The sequence below is a fragment of the Castor canadensis genome, chromosome 11 (genome assembly GCF_047511655.1).
Source record: "Castor canadensis chromosome 11, mCasCan1.hap1v2, whole genome shotgun sequence".
Lineage (NCBI taxonomy): Eukaryota > Metazoa > Chordata > Mammalia > Rodentia > Castoridae > Castor > Castor canadensis.
The window spans coordinates 104,988,602-105,008,953 of NC_133396.1; the positions used below are offsets into that span (position 1 = coordinate 104,988,602).

A 20,352-nucleotide genomic window follows, 5' to 3' on the forward strand; every position below is an offset into this window, starting at 1 on the left:
ATGCTTGCTTATTCTTCTCGATATCCTTGCCCCCAGTCCCTGTATATACTGAAGGTTGGGAGAACAAAGGAGAGAGCCCTTTCACAGCAGGAGGGTGGTAGGTGAGGAAAAGAGAGCTTGGTGTCTTTTCTGGGGTCTTCCCCACTCCAGTTTGATAGTAACCTGAATGCAAGGGCATGGAACAAAGGGATTGAGGGATGACCTTGAACCTCACATTTTTCCCTTTAGGGCATTCATGGCCTTGGGCAAGGGGTGATGGTAGGTTAGGCCAGGGGGATGGTTATATCTTGAAGGCAGTGCTTCAGACCTTCCTATAACCTCTCATCTTCACCTCTGGGCCCCTTTCTTCCAGCCCTTACAACTGCCTGCCTTTATACTGAAATCACCCCCCCCCCGCCTCATATATACCCCATGACAGGCCCTTGGGGCCCAGGCTGCCCTGATGGGGACAGGTGTCCTGGCCCAGCTGTTCCTCCTTGTCTCCCCCACCTGTCAGCCTGTGGGTAGGGATTTAGGGCAGGGGAGAAAGAGGAACCCTTCACCTGTTCCCAGGGGTGGAGCCCTGGTTGTAAAATCTAGCAGATAGATTGAAAGTAGACAGCAGGCAGGACTTCTCACAGGAAAAAGAGGTCTAAATCATAGGAAAGGTACAGAATGCTTGGTAGACAGAGGTCCTTGTGACAGAAGTCAGAGGGGTCTTTGTACAGTGTCCTCATGAAGGGTAAGAAGCCAGGTATTGGTAAGGGGCACAGATCTGGGGACATGTATTGGCGTAGCCTTGCCCAGGAATTGTTCCTTGTCCCCTGTCTGCCAGGGCCCCCTCCATCTGGCTGGGCATCTTAGCCTCACCTGGCACCTTTCCTGAAAGCAGCAAGCTAATCCCGTAAGAGCTGCCTGGCTGGCCGCCTCAGCAGGCCCATGCAGCCACCATGACCCCTCACCCCAGTGTTCTTTCTCCTCCCCCCCCCACCACCAGGGGCTTAGAGGACTGTCCTTTGACTCAGAAGGAGACCCAGCCACTGCCCCAAGTGGCCCCTTTAAATCCTTGGTGGCTTCTTGAGGTCATAATGTCTCTAGGAGGATTTGCTTTCCCTGATTGGATTGGCCTCTTTCCGGTCCCCTGTCCCCTGTTGTAAGTGTAGGTGAGCACCTCTCTTGACACTCCACCTCCTCTTTCCTTGGAAGGGCTGCTGTCCAGGCTGAGAGCCCAGGACACGGTCCCTGCCCTCTCTCTGTCCTCTGTGTCCCAGCAGTCAGGTCTCAGCCGCTCATCTGCTTCAGCACAGTGGTTCTGTCTCCATTCTTGCTGCTCTAAATAGGAGACAAAGCAGTGCTGGGGAAGAGAGTGCCTTTCTGAGACTGTCTACTGCCTTCTTCCATTTTCCTCTCTTCAGCTTGCTCTTCCTTTGGCTAGGGGCCCATGCTCATCATTCCCTACTGCTCTTATTTCCATAGGAAGTCCCTCTCCTCATCTAACCAGCACTTTACCTGCTGCAAGAGTAGGCAGCCCAAACCCAGCACTAGTAGCATTATGCTCATCCCAACGGCTCTCAAGCTGACCCGCCCTCAAGGCCCCAGCTGCCACTTTCACTTCTGTCTCCTTAGACCCCAGGGGGAAGTAGGGTGGGGAGGTGGAAGGTGACACACTAACCGTCCCAACCGCCCCCACCTCTCCTTGGTCCCAAGACTTTTGATGGCCAGGGGCCCCTGTCCACCACTGTTGTCTAGATGACTGAAATGTGTTTAGGTTATGGTGACAGGGTTGGCTACTTTGGGAAGGGTGGTGGTTAGACAGCAGAAAGGACTTCCCAGGCTAGGAGACCTCTATTGGACTTCACTGTTTCAGAAGGTATGGCTGAAGTGTAGACACTATAATTGGACAGATGGAGGTTAGACATCAAAGCAGGTAGGGGACTTACTGTCTCCCAGCCAGGGCCTCCATACTTGCCAAATGTCACCAGGTATCCATGCTTCATTAGGTAGTTTCTGACAAAGCAAGTTTTAGTCCCAGAGGCTGCTTCAAGTTCAGGGACTCTGCCCTGAGAAGTTCTCTCTGTAGTTGACATTTGTCTAACTTGCCGTACTGGGCCATTTTCTCTCATTCTGCACTCTCGCAAGTGGATTCTAGAAATGGGGATAGACGTGCAGGACAACTCTTCCCCCACCCTGTTGCTACTGCCCATCCTTGGCACTGGAAGAAGAGTGAGTTCTCTTGGGAGTCCCAGGCAATGGCAGAGCCTCCACACTTTGCCCTAAGAACACCTTACTAGATTCCTCTAGCCACAACATGTACTTCTTGAGGTTTCACCCCACCCCACCTGGCAAGAGTGGAGGATCCAGTGGAGTGAGAGCTCTGGGCCGCATCACTGGTGGTGTGTATACATTCAGGATGCCTTCTGGAGGAAAAAGGTGGAACCTGAGGCCTGGGGTGCCAGGAACTTTTCTTGGGTCCCCTAAGTGACCTGGGTGGGGGTGGCCCAGGTCCTGGAATGGGAAGTTAAGCCTGAAGGAATAAGGTGGGAGACACTATGCAAATACCTATGCAAATGAGCAGTAGTGAGTCATTGCTGCTTGGCCTGCTGAGGTGGAGTATAAAGCAAGGCACAAGCATGTCTTTCAAACCTGGCCCCACCAGTGACATGATAGTGACCTTGGGCCAGACCATGGCAATGACCTTTGAAGGTTGCAATCACTGGGTCTAATAGGCATTGCAGGTGTGTGAGGGGATTGGGATAGCTGCACTTCTGCCACAAAGGCCTTGTGTGCCTGTCCTGGCACCTGTCCTGGCTGACCATGAGACTTTGCCAACTCTTGGTTATCTGTTGGTGGTGACTCTTCAGAAAGAACATACTCCTTTGTCAGCTCTATCCCTGCCGTCCTCTGGCCTCCATATTGCTTTTCCTGGCCAGCTGGTGGACTTAGCCAGACCATCTCTTGCTATAGAATCATGCTTCCTGACCCTCTTCCTGCAGGCCTCTCCACAGTGTACAGGAATAGAACCCCTGGATGGGGAGGGCACTGGGGTCTTCATCTACTCTGCCTGTCCATTATGCTGGCCAGCAGAGTGACACAAGAGGGGCAGTGATTGATTCAAGGTCACACAGTGAGGTTGAGCAGGAGCAAGGACTGGAATTCAGGCATGGAAAGTTCGCCCAGAGGCCCCACATTTCCCCTTATTGTTACCCAACCTCACTCACCCCTTTTCTATGAGGACTCAATCTCCTGTTCCCCAAAATACTCCCCAGGTCAGTCTGGTGGCTCTAGTAACTTTCTGTGCTGCGACAGTGGGGGTAGCTGTAGCTGGGAGCTAGCCCAGAGGCCAGGACCGGAAGGCCAGAGCTGGGTGGGAGGTGCGGGAACCTCCATAGGGAGCCATACAGCCTCACAGCTGCTGCAGGAAGGATGAGAGCTAGACTACAGGAAGGACAGGCTGGGCTGGGGAAACAGTGGAGGAGACTCAGGAGACAGACCCTCACTGGAGAGGCACCTCCTGAACAGAGAACAGGATGAGCCCATCCCAGGAGTTTTGCCGGGGAGGAGAGGGCGGGAAGCTTCTTCTGGTGGATGGGTGGAGCATGAGAGAGTTGTCCAGCGGAAGTGGGGATGGGGTTGGGGATGGAGGGCTCCCACCCTGCTCCTCACACCACACTGAGGTGCTCTTCAAGCCAGTTCCTGACTCTTAGGCAGAGACAGAGCCACAGTGCCTGCTCCCCACTTACGATCCTAGGTGCCTGGGACCTGAGACCACCCCACCCAGGCCCAGCTTTCCTGGACTGCCCCCCTAACCCGCCCCAGGTCCCCTGTCTGTGAGTTAAAATTAGCTCAGTGCCCGTGCTAAAAATAGCCTCTGCCCAGCCCTGAAGCTGCTGACTGGGGGAGGGGAGTCCCTGAGGGAGGGGAAGATGGTGGGAACCAGGTTTTGGGTAGTGAGCCTGCCAGATTGAACTTTGAAGGGTTGGGGTTGGGGCTCTGCCTTTGGGACCTGACCATAGAAGAACTTGGGTGAAGAAAAAAAGGCTGCCATGGGAGGGGGCTGAGGCAGAGAGAAAGGAGCAGGTCCTGGGCCCAGGACCAGTGTGTGTATATGTAGGGGGGGGTGGTGGGGGGATGGGGAGAAGAATAGTGGTGGACCTAGCTGCCTTTGCTCAAATTTCAGAGGAGCAATACCCTCCGCCCCCACTACTGCCTTTGTTAAGGAAACACTTGGAAGGGGAGTCATGGGAAATGCCCCAGTGCCCCTGGCCTTGGTGTTTTAGAGGAATCACTGGTTCAGTTATACCCCACCATTTCCCAGAGTTTCTGAGCCCAGGTATCTGATTTGGGTGGCAGTCCTAGGCTGAGGTTCAGAGAATGACCAGGAAGTTGTGAGCCCTGGGGGGCAGGTAGGAATTGAGGCAGGACCAGGGCTTGAGTTGGGCAGCCTGGTTGTTCATGCCCATCTCTTCCCCTCCAAGGGTCTGTCTGCCTTTGGAGGCTGGGCAGAGCTCATATGCTCCTTCCTAGGTCCCCATAGGCCCCCTTCACTCTCCCCACCCTCACCCAGGATGTGACCTGCCCTCCCTTCCTCATCTCTTGGCTGGACTGCAAGTTCTCAGAGGGTAGGGAGGGTGCCCAACACCAGACCAGAATCCAGGTCCTATAAGCCCATGCTGAGCCTGCCCCCTTTCCCTGCTCCTCTGGATCTCTGTTTGTTCTGCCTCCCCCTCTCTTCTTGGGCTGGCTGCCCTCTCCTAGTCTTTATTTGCCCCACACTGCCTTTGACCTCACTGCCTCTTTTTCTGTCTCCTTTCCTGTGTCTGTACTTCTGTCATTCTCCACCAATTATGCGCCCCCCCCACGCCTCCTCCCTTGTTAGTGAGCAGGCTGCTTGAGGCCGCCTGACTGTGGGGGTGACAGGTGGATTGGATTGTCACCCCCTCCCCCAGTGCCTGCTGCTTATTTCATGCCCTGCAGCCCAGCCACAGGGAAGGGGTGGGAGGAGGGATGACAGCTGTCTCCAGCGCCTCCTGCCTTCCCCTCTAGTCCCAGCCTCCAGCCCCAAGCAGCCTGGGAGGGAGGGATGAAGTCCTGCCTAATGAGAGCTCCCTTTCTCACTGTGGGGAAGAAGCCCACTCTGCCTCTCTGGGCTCCATTTGGACCCACACTGGGGTGAGGATTCTGGAAACAAATGTCCTACAGTTAGTTCCTCTGAGCCTTGATCATAGCCACTGGTACAGAGGGGCCCACAAGGGTGGAAAGATGCGAGGGAGAAGAAAATGTGGGTCTCCCCTGAGGAGTAGTGAGGGAGGATGGAGGCTAACATTGCAGCTCCCTAGGAAAGACATCCCCTGCTCAGCCCTGCTGCAGCTGCAGCTCCAGGGGGCTGCCCTGACCTCCCCATCCCCCCCTCACACAGGAACTGAGATAGCATCATTCTGAAACCTGAAAATAGTTTGACTATTGCTCAGGTATCAAGAAGTGTTACACTGGGGAGGCAGGAGCCTGTTTCTTCCATGCCCCCTCCAAACCGGTGACCCTTTAGGGTTCATTTGCATTTCATTTGTGCCTCATTTGCATGTGAGCACAGCCCACTGCTCCTATTCTGGTCTGTAGCCAGCTTGGAAAAATGGCTGTCATGAGTTTCTTCTGGATCCCCCTTTATGCTCTCTGGTCCCCACAGCCTTGTTAAGGGTATTGTCAGATGGGTCCCTGTGCTGCAGCCTCCTGCTCTCTTTTGCAGGTTTCTCTGCAGCTGTCCTTCCTGCCTCATAGACTCCTGGGCCGTCCAGCATGCTCTGTGCTCCTCTGTCCCCATAGGAAGGCCCTCCTCACCTCCCCAAGCCTTGCTGGAGGTCTGCTCTGCCCAACCCTGCCTCGTCCAGGGAGTCATTGAGTCAGAAGCAAGCAGCTAAAGCCTTGCTAGGGGCACTTGGAAGTGACACAGATGCTGCCCACTGAAGGAGTTATAGCTGTGATCTCAGATCATGATGGGGCAGGCCCTGGGGCCATCAGAGCCTGTAAGGCCATCCTGGTGACCCTGTCTCCTTGACAGCCAAAGTTCTCCCAAGCCCAGGACTACAGATACCAGAAAGAACGAAGGAGAAGGGTTAGAAAAGCAGCCAAGAGCCAGGGCATCAGAGAGAGTTTTTTCCTAGAGGAGGAACAGGTTGCAAAGGAGAAGGGGGAATGGGGCCAGGCCAGGCTGGGGAACAGAGACCACATCTGGAGAACAGATGCCCAGGCCTCTGGCTCCTGGCAGTTGGTTAAGTAATTAGTCAGAGGGATAATTAAGGAGGTCCAGGTGTTCATTAAAATCTCCTAATGGGGTAGGGAGGCTTGGACAGGATAGGCCTCCACACCTTGAATCGGGTCAGTTATGGGGTCCTTTGTGCCCATCTTGGCCCCAATCACCCTTCCAAAGTCACAGTTGAGTTCATGTTCTTGCCCCAGGGCTTTCAAAGAACCTGCAGTGATGTGAAAGGATAGCAGAAGAGGAAAGAGCCTTGTACAGACTGAGCCTACTTTGTAGGACAGCTTGTGGTTAGATAGAAGGAAGGACTGCCCAAGGCAGGGACATTTATTTCCTCCCTCCTCTGGCAGTGTTGGTAACAGAGAAAGGGCCTTAGGAAGCATGGAATTATAAAAAGTACTCTGAGCTGTCTTAGAGGAAGTAGAGATGGATGGGGCCTGGTTCCTTTACCCTACTTCCCTCTGTCAGAGAATGTTTAGTGGGTCTCTGTGGCTTCTCTGCCTTCTCAGCCCCATCCCTCTTGCATACCAGCTCCCCCAGCATGAGGCGGGGGTGGGGGGGTGTAGGAGATCAGCCAGGGAGCTGGTTGCCTGGCGACAGTTGCCTCAGCAACACCATCCTCTCCATCTCCATGTGCTCAGGGCTGCTCCTTAAAAGACTTTGGAGTCTCACCCTCTGCACCAGCCAACCTGAGGGCTGAGGTGTCAGGAGTGGTTGGATGGTGGGTGGTGTCCAAATTGATGAGCTTCAAGGGTGTCTGGGTGAGGAAGGGTTCTAGCTTCACAGACGATAGAGTGAGAGGAGCTGGTACTGTAGCAGGATTGACAAAGGTTAGACTGTAAAAAGGACTTCTCACAGAGTCATAATAATGAATTTTGTTTTTCCTACCACTGTTTCCTGAGCTCCTTCATATTGGCAATTGAATATTGAAAAAGACAGATCTAGCCAGGCACCAGTGGCTCATGCCTGTAATCCTAGCTACTCCGGAGGCAGAGATCAGGAGGATTGTGGTTCATAGCCAGCGCAGGTAAATAGTTCACGAGACCCTGTCTCAAAAAAAACCCTTCACAAAAAAGGGCTGGTGGAGTGGCTCAAAGTGTAGGCCCTGAGTTCAAGCCCTAGTACCACAAAAAAATTAAAAAAGGAAAAAGGTCTAGTTCCTGCCCTCATGAAACTTTAATCTCACAGGGGAGCCAGGCATTAAATAAAAGCACAGAGTTCTAGCTATTTACATTTGTGGCAAGTTATAGAAAGACTACAAGAGTGGCTTTTTGGAGGATCATTAGAACAGAGAGTTTTTTCCAGCTTGGTGGAGGAGACAGCACTGACCATAAGCTGAAAGAGGTTCCATCTCAGCAGCAGTCTGCTTATGAACAAGAATGTTGAGGAGATAGGAAAGTGGGAGAAAGAAGGAAGGCAGCCACAGGAGCCAGAGGGTGTAGGAATTCCTGCACTTACCAGTCTAGTTTGGGCCAAAAAAGTCACATTTAAAAAGTCATCTTGGCAGAGCCAGTTGTGGTGGTACATGCCTATAATCCTAGCACTTGGAAGGCTAAAGCAAGGAGGCTACATAATGAGTTCAAGACTAGCTTGGGCTACAAATAAAGACTGTCTCAAAAAAAAATAAATGAAAAGGTACCTTGTCATACTGTTCTCCCCTGCACCCCGTGCCACCCCTGTGTGCACTCCCACATTTGCTGCCAAGCCTAGCCCACTACAGCTGGAGAAAGCAGTCTTTGAATTGCCCCAGAGAAGCAGGGGAGCTGAAATACTCAGTTGGGAATTTGGCAGAGATTAGGTCACAGGCAAAGAATGGGGTGGCTAGCGTTGGTTCTGGGCCATGCTGGGCTGCTGGTACTGTCCCAGGATGTGCGGGCAGGGGGCAGCAGGAGTCCAGGAACCATGAAGCACCTTGAAGACAAGGATAAGGGGAAGAAGTTGCTGGGTCCCCACTCTAGAGAGAGCAAAAGGAGTAGAGGTCCTTTGAGGTGGGGAGAGGGAGCTGGTCTGTTATCTCTAGATATCCTGGCAGAGCAGAGCAGGGCTGGGGTTGCCTGAGAGAACAGCCATACAATGGTCCCACCTGAACCCAGACTCCTTCCTTCTCCCTCTTCTGTCCATGGTCAGGATGCTAGGTTGAACTTTGGCATCTACTATGGAATTGGAAAGCTTTAGGGAAAGCTCAGCAGTCATTGAATGTGGGAGCTGGGGGCAGGGTCCTCTGCCATCTCTGTTTCAACTCAACCCACTTTGGAGGGAGGTCAGAGGCTAGGGGCCACCTCCCTGCACTCTGCAGTAGGGTCTTTGGGCACGGGCTCTATAGAAGGTACTCTAGAAGGGAAAGCTAGACTTCTCTAGTCCAGGCTCCTCCCAGGACCCATCTGGAGTGGCTTTAGAAAATGCCTTCTCTTCCTTCTCCCAGTAAACTCCACCCTTGATGCAAGGACTCCTGGAATGATAGAACTGGAGGAGTCTTGAGGTCATCTCCATCCCACCCTGGTCCCTTCCAGTCTCTAAGGTCCCACCCAGCCTATGTGACCCTGCCCATACCTGAGAGCATGCCCCTTTTCTGGCTTGGAACGGGCTGCCATCCTATGCCCTCTCTCCCAATTGGGCAGGATGGGAGCCCTGTTTTCCACCCTGGCTGTAGGAAGCCAGGGACCTGTTTCTCTAGGGGCCATGAATGGGTTACAGGTATACCAAGATGGGGATGCCACCACTTGATGCTGTGTCCACTTGGTGCCAGGGACCTCACCAGTGTATGTCAGTTGGCTCTAAGTTTCATTGTGCTAAACGGTGAATGAGGTTAGGAAGCACTGCTCAGACTGAGCTTGGGTCCTAGACCTGGCCCCTGCCTCTGGGGCAGATGTGGACAGACTGACCCATGGACTAGCTCCTTTTTGTACACATGTTTCTCTTGGTTCACATCCCCATTCACTCCTCCCGTTGTTGCCATCAGCTGAGTGCATGCTACCATGGCAGAATTAAGTAGTTGTAACAGACTGTATGACCTGCAAAGCCTGAAATACTTTGTGGCCCTTCACAAGAAAAATCGTGCCAGGGCTAGGGTTGTAGCTCAGTGGTAGAGCACCTTGGGTTCCATCCCCACCACTGCAAAAAAAAAATGCTGACTTCTGCTATAGAGGAGTAGTCTGTTTGAGCAGCAGAACCCTTTCTCCAAACAGAAATTTAAGCTAAGGCCCACTGAATAAAGCAGATTGTTACAGAAGAGGTCTGGTTGAAGATAGGAGTTCTGCAACTCCAAGCCCAACTAGAACCTTAGACCCCAGGGTTCTACGAGCCCTTCTGAGCTAGGGTGCCAGAGATACCCTGTGCTGGCATCAAGCATCCCCTGCTCAGACAGGCATTCCTCAGTATGCTTTCCACACTAGGCTCCAAAATTGGTCCGTCTAACCTAGAGCCTGAGCGTAGCAGTGACTGTTGAGGAAAGAGCCTGGACCAGAGTACTGGGTCCTCTCACCTGGCAACTTCTTACAGGAGTACTGTGAGCTTGGTACACATTCCCAAGTAGGTGAGGCTGGATTTGCAGGCGCTGACAGTCCTTTTATGATCTTCCCCTCCCAGGAGACTGTACACAAGGTGTTACACAGACCATGAACTGAGTGCTGATTCCAGATATTAATGAGCACAGTGTAAGGTGTGCCCAGACCTGCCACCCAGCAACCCCTCCCTCACTAGCACTGAGGACCTCCAGAGAAGATGGGGAGGAAAAAGATTCAGATCCAGAGAATCACCGATGAGCGGAACCGACAGGTGAGGAAGTCCTAGAGCCTCATAGGATGGGTGAGGGCATGGAGCTGCCTCTGCTCCGGCTCTTTCTAGCTCTTCAAGAGGGCTTCCTGGAAGAGGAGGAGGATTTTATGACAGGGAGTGTGGTTGAGTTGGGAGAAGAGCAGGTCCCACCTTCCTGTACCTCTTAGAACTTTTTTGTCTCCTGTAACCTGATGGACCTGGGCCCTACCCCAGAGTCATGCCTGGGCACTCCCCCACCCCAGTGTGAAACCTTCCTCTTCTCACCCTAGGAGCCCTTCTGCTCTTCTCCACTGACCTCTCTCTAGACTTATGCACAGAGGTGTGGAATCCTAAATTCTCTCCCTTCTGTGAATTGGCTCTAGCTGTGCCTTGACTCTATCCTGGCTCAGGGTTGCTAGTCTGTTCCTTCCCCAAACCAGGGACTCCTGAGGGCAGCAGCTGTGTCACCTTGAGAATGTGAGCTTCTCGGGGTATCCTGCTGTCTGTAGGCAGGAACTCCTGGCAGGCTTTTACTGAGCCAGACCTGGCCACTCACCACCCTCCTGCAGGTGACATTCACCAAGCGGAAGTTTGGGCTGATGAAGAAGGCCTACGAGCTGAGTGTGCTGTGTGACTGTGAGATTGCTCTCATCATCTTCAACCACTCCAACAAGCTGTTCCAGTATGCCAGCACCGACATGGACAAAGTGCTGCTCAAGTACACTGAGTACAATGAACCGCATGAGAGCCGCACTAACGCCGATATCATCGAGGTGGGCCCATTTGCGCACACCAGCTGCTGCCCACATCCACACACCCCTCATGACCCTTTTCTCTGTGCACACACATACAAGCCCATCTCCTCTCACTCAAACCCAGGCCCCAAGGAAGAAGAAGGGGCAGTAGAGGCATACAGCCAAGAATGTCTCAGGTGGGGCTTCCCACTCCACCCTCCCCACCAGGGATCTGTCTTCCTATCTGCAGGTGTGACAGAGCATCCCCCTGTCTTCTTCTCTCATGTTCTCTCTCTCTCTCTCTCTCTCTCTCTCTCTCTCTCTCTCTCTCTCTCTCTGTTTTTGGTCATACTGGAATTCAAACTCCGTGCTTCACACTTGCTAGGCAGGTGGTCTGCCACTTGAGTTACTCCACTAGTCCAGGTTCTCCCTTTTTGTCTCTTTCCTTTCCTTAGTCTTTTAGTCTGCTCCTGCATCTGACTCCTCCTTTTTGGGTCTTCCTCTTTGTTTCCTGCTGTGTCCCCATGTAGGACGTGGTGGGTTCCCATGTTTCCACTTTCTGTTTCGAAGAGCGAACATTGTGAATTCAGCTTTGGAAGTCAGTTCTGGCCTTTATTGGCCACTTGGCCTTGGGCAAGGTGCTTTGGCTTCCTATAGTCATAATGTTCCTCTCCGTGAAATTGAGCGGTGCCTACTGTGAAAGATGTTCTGTGAACGCAATGAGGAGGCCCTTATTGGGGTACAGTTTTTGTATTGATGAAGATGGTGCCTGGGAAGCCATAAGCCTACTGAAAGATTTGGAGGAAATTCCCTGATTTTTATGTTAGAAGAAACAGATTTACTCTAGACTAGATTGTAAACATTACATTAAGAAAAAAGAAGAACAAAGCAAGTACCTGTAAAAGTGTCTCATGCATGGAGAAGGCAGTCTTAGGTCTACTGCAGACCCATGGTTTGCCTCTGCTTTATGGAGACTATTGTGGCAGATGCAATTCATATCATAAGCTGTGGCCTCGGGGCAAGGACAATCTAGAATGGCAAACAGGAGATCAGTAAGTGCTAGTTTCCTCTTTGCTTCCCTACATCTCATTCCTCTCCTTCTGTCTTCATCCCAATTTCTTTCTTCTAAGCAAAACCCTAGGGTGTGGGATGGACAGAGGGCCCCCGCCCCCCACATACACACACACTATTTCTCTGCAGGGGGCCAGGACTCACCAGAGGCTGGTTAGGCAGGGTCTGACCCAGGATACCAGACCCCCATCAGTCACTGGAAGCACATGTCTCTGCACCAGTGTACTCCCTGGGTTAGACCCTCTCCCACATGCGGTATTGTAATGCCTCAGGTCTTCACACGGGACTCCAGGGGCATTGTGGTAGGGAAGGGAAAGGGGCTTGGAGGGTGGGGCTGGGAGCTGTTGGGAACCCTGAGGAAGGGGGTTAGGGAAGAGTAGGGATCTTAGGGAAGGATGGAAGGAACTGAGCCGGGGGCAGGGAGGATCCTTGCTGGCTGGCTGACTAGTGGTGCGGTTACAGACCCTGAGGAAGAAGGGCTTCAATGGCTGCGACAGCCCAGAGCCCGACGGGGAGGACTCGCTGGAACAGAGCCCCCTGCTGGAGGACAAGTACCGGCGCGCCAATGAGGAGCTCGACGGGCTCTTCCGGCGCTATGGGGTGAGCCCCACTCACTCTCTCTTTGTTGGCCCCCCTTCCGGCCCCTTCCCTCCCCCCCAGGCGCTGCACAAGAAGCACAGGGAGTGTGAGAGCCCTGAGGTGGACGAGGTGTTTGCCCTGACCCCCCAGACGGAGGAGAAATATAAAAAGATAGACGAGGAGTTTGATAAAATGATGCAGAGTTATAGATTGGCCGTGAGTAGTCGCATGGAGGAGAGCTTCCCTGTGGTGCATGGTGTGGCTTTGCGCCCAGTGCAGCCCCAGCTGCCTCTGATGGACGTTCTGCTCTGAGCCATGCTGGGGCCAGTAGTGACCACTGAGCAATCCCCAGCCTTGGTCATAATAACCCTTTGGCCTTTGCTGAGACCCATTTTGGATGGTGCATAAGACAGATAGGTATGGAGTGTCCCCCTCACAAGCAAGAAGTGTACAGTGACATGAAGTGCTTAGAAAACAGGAGAGCAGAGTTTGCTCTGTGTCCAGTCACCTGGGGGAAAGGCCCTTTTGGTCTGCTGTAGTGCCTCCATCTAAACCACTCAGCTTTGTTTAGGGGAAGCAGAACTGATAATGGGGAAGGCAGAGGTGGGCATGAAATTCCTTTGCAGCAGGCCAAATGGAGGGGTGACCACAAGCAAAGCAATGTCTGACTGTGGCACAGGCCTTTAACAGTTGTGTGTGAGTTTGGGTCTGTCCTCAGGGCTCCTAACCTGCTCCTGGTGTGTCCTGCCTGGCTGAGGACTAACCCATCTCCACTAGGGGGTGTCTCTGGTCCGTCTGCAGTGAGCAGAGCTTTGCTGTCCTCTGGGCCAGAGCTGGATCCCAGAGCGTTCCCACCTCAATGGTGAGAAAGGCAGACAGGGCTGCTAGAAGGCTGAAGGCAGAAAGCTTGAGCTGCTGCCCTAGGAGCATAGCCCAGAAACCAGAAAGTCTCTTGCCTGCCCTCCCAGGGAAAGTGGGTCCAGAGAAGGGGTTGACTTGACCTGACACTGCTTCTCTACCTTTCTGTCTAGTCAGCTGTTCCGGCCCCCAACTTTGCCATGCCTGTAACGGTGCCCGTGTCCAATCAGAGCTCACTGCAGTTCAGCAATCCCAGTAGCTCCCTGGTCACCCCTTCCCTGGTGACATCGTCCCTCACAGACCCACGGCTCCTGTCCCCCCAGCAGCCAGCACTACAGAGGAACAGTGTGTCACCGGGCCTGCCCCAACGGCCGGCTAGTGCGGGTAAGTGAGCTGGAGGATGGATAGGTGAGGTGGAAATGAGGTATGGAGGGGACTCTGGGATTCCACTTTCAAAGGTCTTCCCTTTGCCCACCACAGCATTCCCACATTTGTGTGGCTCCTGAGGGAAGGACCTAGGACTCCTTCTGGCATCCCTTCTTCCTGTTCAGTCTCCAAGACTCACATTGGGAGGGGGAATGCTGTCAGCTCATTGTGGTTCTGCTTTTTCCCCTAGGGGCCATGCTGGGAGGAGACCTCACCAGTGCTAATGGAGCCTGCCCCAGTCCTGTTGGTGAGTGCATCCCCTATCATCTGGCTGAGGGGAGGGCTGTCTGCATGGTGGCCTCAGGTCCAAGGACCTAGATGAGAGGAGAGAAAGATGGGAGGACCTGAATTGGATAAAGTCAGAGGATTTTTAAGGCCCTAGATTTTGGTGTCTGTAGCAGCGATTGGTGTGGATGATCAGCAGAAGTGAAGGATCAGGAAATGCTGAGCAAACTGAGAATGGAACAACATTTCTATTTAGAGCGGAAGATGCAGGGTTATCTAGTTGAGTAGAGATGTCTGAGATCTAGAGGACGAGAGTGCCTGGCCTTGCTTAGATGAACAGTAGGTACAGACTCATACACATACTCCCATGCACACAGGCCTTTACATTCTCATGGGATGTGCAGACATAGATGTGCACTTGCAGGCACATATACATGAACTGCAGAAGGGAGGTGCCCCTGTCCCCTTCCCCCAGCAGCTGACAGCCCCTGCTTCTCTTTACTGTTACCCAGCTGTGTGGCTGTGACTTCTAATGTCACCATTGACGTCACCCTGACATTCCTGCCATTCCCAGAGTGGTCCAGGAATTGGGAAGGAGGCCGCCACATTCTTTCAGGGCAACAGCATGCTCTTAGGGGGCAGAGCAAGGTTGCATTTCTGACTACAATCACCCCTCTCCCCTCACCCCCACATCCCTGGGCCTCAGAATCCTCCAGCTCAGTGGCAATAATTGTGAACTGGAGTCAGTAATTGTGGAAGAATGGGTGAATACCTCTTCTTTTCCAAGGAGAGGACCAGAGAAATGCTTATAGACCTTGCTTATAGATCCTTGAATATAGCATGTGGGAAGTAGGTGAGAGCCCTGCTTGGTCTCCAGCCAGCTGTGTGGCCCTGGACAAGTCATCATGCCTCTTCCAACCAAGCTCAAGTTTCCTCTTCTGTACACAGGGCTAATGATGCATGTCCTGTCCATCTTGCAGGGTTAATGGGAGGACTAAATGAGATAATATATGTGTGAAAGGCCTGTGTACATTGTAGAGTGTGGAGCAGATAGTTATTATGCCTGTTATTACCAGTCTTAATTACGGTGGTGGCTGTGTCATCAGTCTCCCAGTGCCAGTAACACCATCCCCACCAATGAATGGCCTGTCTTCCTGAGGCTGCAGGCAGCTTGTCATGTGCTAATCCCAAGCATAGCATCCACATCTCATGGCAAAGGGAGCAGTCCTAATGGTTGATGGTTAGCTCTGGTGACCAGGCTTCTGGTCATTGTGGGTCAGGTTTAGGCAGATTATGGAATCTGAGAGTAGTGCTGGATGTGCTGCCTGTGGAGATAGAGAGGCATAGGTGTAGGGCTTCCTCCTTGTCCTTGGTGGGGCAAAAGCAGTGATTGCTTTCCAGTTCTGCCTTCCATCCTCAGAGCTTCCACCAGCCAGCCATACCACCTGTGGCTTGGAGGGAAGGAATGAACTTAGTGATTGGGATCCAGGGTGTTCCCCCCTTATTCCCAAGATGGGAAGACTTCAGGGAATATCAGGCAGTTCAACCCCCACTCATGGCTTTGAGAGGCTCTAGGCGACAGGAGTGTTGGATTGGGGGAATTAACAGGGCTGAGGGTCAGTCCGGTATTTTTCTTTTCCCTCTCATCTCCTCACTTCTCCAGGGAATGGCTATGTCAGTGCTCGGGCCTCCCCTGGCCTCCTCCCTGTGGCCAATGGGAACAGCCTAAACAAGGTCATCCCTGCCAAGTCTCCGCCCCCACCCACCCACAGTGCCCAGCTTGGAGCCCCCAGCCGCAAGCCTGACCTGCGGGTCATCACTTCCCAGGGAGGCAAAGGGTTAATGCATCACTTGGTGAGTGGATGTCTGCACCTGGCAAGGGCTAGGACTGGGAGGTGGGAAGAGGGGAAGAGCAGGAGAGATGAAGGTTAGCAGCAGTTAGGACTTCCCAAGAGAGATCATGGAAGCATGGCTTTTCATGAGCTCTTCCCAAGGGCCTTTTATGAGGTTGGACCACAGAAGGATTAGCCTTCTGTATTAGGGTAATACAAAGGGACAGAAGGTGAGGGAGAAGGTTCTATGATGGGGAGGATAATAGAAGGGATTTTCACTATAGCAGGAGGATGGGAACCAGATCATGAGGATATCCTAAGTGGTGGAGGCTGGAATGTAAGTCTTCTGAAAATCAGCTAGACGAGATCTGCCATTCTGGGTCAGTGAGAGCATCCTGCTTCTAGGCAAAGAGGTGGATGGATGGCTGGGGCAGGGGGTGGTAAGGTGACCAGAGGGTAGAGATTGAACCATACCCTTGGTTTTATTTCTGCTCCCAGACTGAGGACCATTTAGACCTGGTAAGTTAGGCTCTGAGACGTTTGCTGTGCCTTTGAATTCTGAGTCAGCCCATTGCTCTGCAGTTCCTCAGCATGAAGTGTGTGTGTGCCTTTGTCCTTTTGCATGTGTTTAGCGTGTGGTGTTTGGTTATTTGGTTACTTGCCAGGAATTGTGCTCAGTGTCAAGGTGGATGGTGTGGGGTGAGGGTTAGACATACATGCATGTGTACGTGTGTGTGTGTGTGTGTGTGTGTGTGTGTGTGTGTGTGTGTGTGTGTGTGTAGATGTCTTTATGTGATGTTGCATTCATTCAGATACACGTGGGTATATGTGTATCCAAAAAGGGACAAGAGGCCCTCCCAAGCCTCAGATGTCCCAACCCTAGGGATCCCACTGGCCCTCCAACTCTACTTATGCCCACACAGCATTCCTAGAACACAGAACAGGGACCTGATCCTTAGGGGGGATGCTAACAAGACAGCCCAGTAAAGTCAGCTTTCCAGGGGAAGTTGAGGCCTGAGGCAAAGCCAGAGTTGTCCCTAGTGGGGGCTTCCCTACCTCCCTTCAGTTCTTGCACTCCTTCCTACACTCAGCCCATCTCAAGGACACCCAGCAACATACACAGCCAATCTTTGTTTCCTCTCTGTCTCTCTCACACACTTACATATCCTCAGTCAGGAATGGGGTGGGGGCTCCTTCCTCCCCAGCTCCCTGATGGGAGGCCAGAGAGACTGGAAAAGGCAGGCAGGCTTTGGCGGCCAACACGGCAGTATTTCGGCCCCAGCATTGAGTTGGAATAAACAAGTGACTCAGCGGCAGATGGAGCTGACAGCCTCACACACGTGTGTGCATACACGCAGGCACATGCCACACCAGGCCCCACATTCTCCTCCCGGACACCAGCATACGTCTCCTGAGGTGTCTGTACAGTGTGATGGATTCAGTGTAGACTCTGGAGGGCCTGACCAGCAGAAGAATACCATCCCTCCCTTTTCTCCTATGCCCAAGACAGTGTTGGGCCGTAAGACTTGTGTGCAGGCGTGAAGGAATCTGTGCGTGTTTTCCTCTGTGAGTTTCTCTTTGTGCTTTTGAATGCACAAGATTGTGTCTGTGTGTCTATGATACCTCCATGCTAAGGCGTCACACCTTGGTCTTGGAATCGATTCAGGGACCCCAGCTCAGCCTTGACATGGAAGGCCAGCCTAAGGCAGCCCACCTATCCATCTGCTACTTTCTGACAGTTAGTTTTCTCCTGCAGAACAATGCCCAGCGCCTTGGGGTCTCCCAGTCTACCCATTCGCTCACCACCCCAGTGGTTTCCGTGGCAACACCAAGTTTACTCAGCCAGGGCCTCCCCTTCTCTTCCATGCCCACTGCCTACAACACAGGTGAGTATGTGACATGTGTGCACTTGGGCTTAGGGCAGGTGAGTTGCCAGAAAAGGAACATTAGATATGTTGGGGGAGCCCCAGTCTGAGGAAAGCCATTGATTTTGGGAAACTCCTACCTAATTACAGTTGCTAGATTGAGCAAATAAAAACAGAATGCCCAGTTAAACTTTAATTTCAGATATGATGAGTGAGTTTTTAGTTTAAGTATATCCCAAAGACATTCTTGTGCTAAAGTATGTCTCAAAGACATACTTATGCTAAAAAAATAAAATTAAGCATTGTTTTACCTGAAATTCAAATTTAACTGGGCATCCTTTATTTTTAATATAGGGCCTCATGGAGGAGAGAAGCCTCCATTGTAGGGGGACTGGACAGAGAAGGCCTGAGCAAAGGCCTCCTGAAGAAGTATAATCAAGGAATGAAGGAAAGGGGAGACAGGAAAACTGAGGAGGCCAGAGTAGAAGCATGGCCAGAATAGATTTGCCAGCTTCCTGGACAAGGGTGGTAGAGGAAGGGGGTCGCTCCATATTGGCTTGGTGGTGGGACGATGAGGGGAAAGGCAGGCAAAAGACTGATGAAAGTTGGGAAGGCAGGTCTGAAGACAAAAGAGTCACCTGAGTACATGAGAGAGGCCTCTGGGGAGAAGTCAGACAGGACACCCAGTGCCCAGGCTGTCCTGGGTCCCCGGGGCTGTCTTGGCTTGTGCCACCCACTCACACCTGCCCGAGAGCAGTCTGTGACACTCTCAGCCATCCTTGCCTGTGCTTCAGGCTGCAGTGTCAGGAAGGGCTTTCCAGTGGGGAAATGCCTTGTCACCTGGTTTCACAGCATTTGTGTGACAGTGGGCTCCTTACCCCAGGTCTCTCTCACACAAGTGGCTGTGTTAGAGTTGTTCCTGTAATGAGAGCAGACTAGACCCGAAGACCCCCACTTCTCCCTTTCCCTAAGCCTTATCCCAGAACTGAAGCATGTCAGGTGTAGAAACCAGTACATTTATCCACCAGTGCCACCTCCACCCTCCTTTCCAGCCCAAGTGGAAGAAACCCTCAGTGGCAGGTAAGAGAACTGAATGACCTGCTTTACACTGAGGGCCAGACTCTGGCATGTGAGTCTGGGTAAAGATTTTACTGCCCAGATGTCTGTGAGCCCCTTGTCCCTTGCTTATGTGCCTATGTGCATACCTACTCCCAGGTTACTACATCTTGCAGCTTGGGAGGACTGCTTCCAAAGAGGCCCCTTTTGGACCAATCTCCTGTCTCTACGAATAGCGGGTAGACAAAAGGTCTCCGAGGGTCTTGCAGCCCTGCTGCTGTGGTCAAGAAACAAAGCCACTCCCTGAGGACAGGACAAGCTGGGACAGTTGGCAAAAGACAGCTCAGTTGTGGGGAACTGTTGTTTATTTGGGAATCCCAACCATGATGGTTTTCTGCTGTCTCTGCTTCCAGCAGTCTTCATGAAGCAGAAGTTAGTTGGTGTCAGTGAATCTGGGATAGGTGTTCAGCAGGGCCAGCCTTAAGGACTCTTATTTGTTACTGAGGTGTGAAAGCAGTTTCTGCCCCTGGGTCTACCCTCAGAGACCAGGGAAGTTTGTGGGGTTTCTCACATTTTCTCAAAAGCCAGGGCAGTTCTTGCTCCAGGAGTAGCTAGTAGCTAAGCTACCTCTATTTAAATAGCAGGTATTTTCAGGTAACCCTCAGTATATAAACAAAACCCCAGTGAGCATGTTTCAGTTTTTCAGTTTACACTCCTGACGTGTGTTCAAGTTCTGGTTGGGGGTGATCTAGCTATGCCAATGTCTTTGGTAAGAGATGGGCCTGACCCCTGTTGACACTGGCTACAGAGGTTTAACAGAGTGAGCAGCCAGATGGCCTGGAGGCCAAACTCCTTCTAAATAGATAGAATGCTCTAGTGAGAAGGGCAGGACCAACAACTTTGTCTTTTCTGTTCACTTCAAGGGAACTTGGGCAAGGCACCACTTTCTTCTGGACCTAACTTCCTTGTTTGTAAAACAAGTGTTAAAAAGTCAGTCCTGGGGCCGATTTTTGCTATTGCTCTGCCTTTTTAATATAAGCATCTCAAAACTTGTAGCCAAGCTAGGTGTGGTGGCACATTCCTGTGGTTCCCAGCATGGGAAGCATAGGTGGGATTGAGGTCCTTGCTAGCCTGGGCAAAATGCGAGACCTTATCTCAAAAATAACTAAAAGCAGCCAGGCACCAGTGGCTCATGCCTGCAATCCTAGCTACTTAGGAGGCAGAGATCAGGAGGATTGTGGTTTTTTGTTTTTTTTTTTTTTTTTGAGGAGGATTGTGGTTTGAAGCCAGCTACGGGAGAACCTATCTCAAAAAAATCTTCACAAAGAAAGGGCTGGGGGAATGGCTCAAGGTGCAGGCCCTGAGTTCAAACCTCAGCACCACAAAATTAATAAATAATTAATTAAAATAACTAAAAGCAAAAAAGGGCTGAGGGTCTGATTCAAGTAGTAAAGTGCCTACCTACCAAGCACAAGGCCTGAGTTCATACTCCAGTACCACAAAACAAACAAACAAAAGAACAACTCAGAGCCAGTGTTAGGGGGGCAAGCATGGGCCAACTCTTGAGTAAGGGTTGAAGGTAACAGTGGGCCCTGGGGCCTTCCCTAAGCTCTTCCACTAGCTTTTCTGTGACCCAGGACAGCTTCTCAAACCTAAGGCCTTATTTGTAAAGTAGTAACAGGTAGATCTTTGAATATTCACTGTGAGCCAGACACTATTCTGTA

At 52.1% G+C, this 20,352-nt stretch overlaps 1 protein-coding gene across 5 annotated transcripts in view; it reads left to right on the forward strand.

Annotated features, from left to right (window-relative positions):
* The window catches only part of Mef2d (myocyte enhancer factor 2D), a 33,596-nt gene that overhangs the window by 6,777 nt on the left and 6,467 nt on the right, over positions 1-20,352 (forward strand). For 2 of the 5 annotated variants that reach the window (XM_074047833.1, XM_074047831.1), the window contains exons 4-11: positions 9,815-10,003; positions 10,552-10,755; positions 12,448-12,582; positions 13,398-13,608; positions 13,841-13,897; positions 15,539-15,729; positions 16,206-16,226; positions 17,464-17,593. In XM_074047833.1, coding sequence (XP_073903934.1) covers positions 9,950-10,003; positions 10,552-10,755; positions 12,448-12,582; positions 13,398-13,608; positions 13,841-13,897; positions 15,539-15,729; positions 16,206-16,226; positions 17,464-17,593 — 1,003 coding nt within the window. In that variant the 5' untranslated portion in view covers positions 9,815-9,949. Of the gene's footprint in view, positions 1-9,814; positions 10,004-10,551; positions 10,756-12,249; positions 12,388-12,447; positions 12,583-13,397; positions 13,609-13,840; positions 13,898-15,538; positions 15,730-16,205; positions 16,227-17,463; positions 17,594-20,352 lie in introns of all 5 variants that reach the window. The other 3 variants (XM_074047830.1, XM_074047835.1, XM_074047834.1) reach the window with 3 other exon arrangements.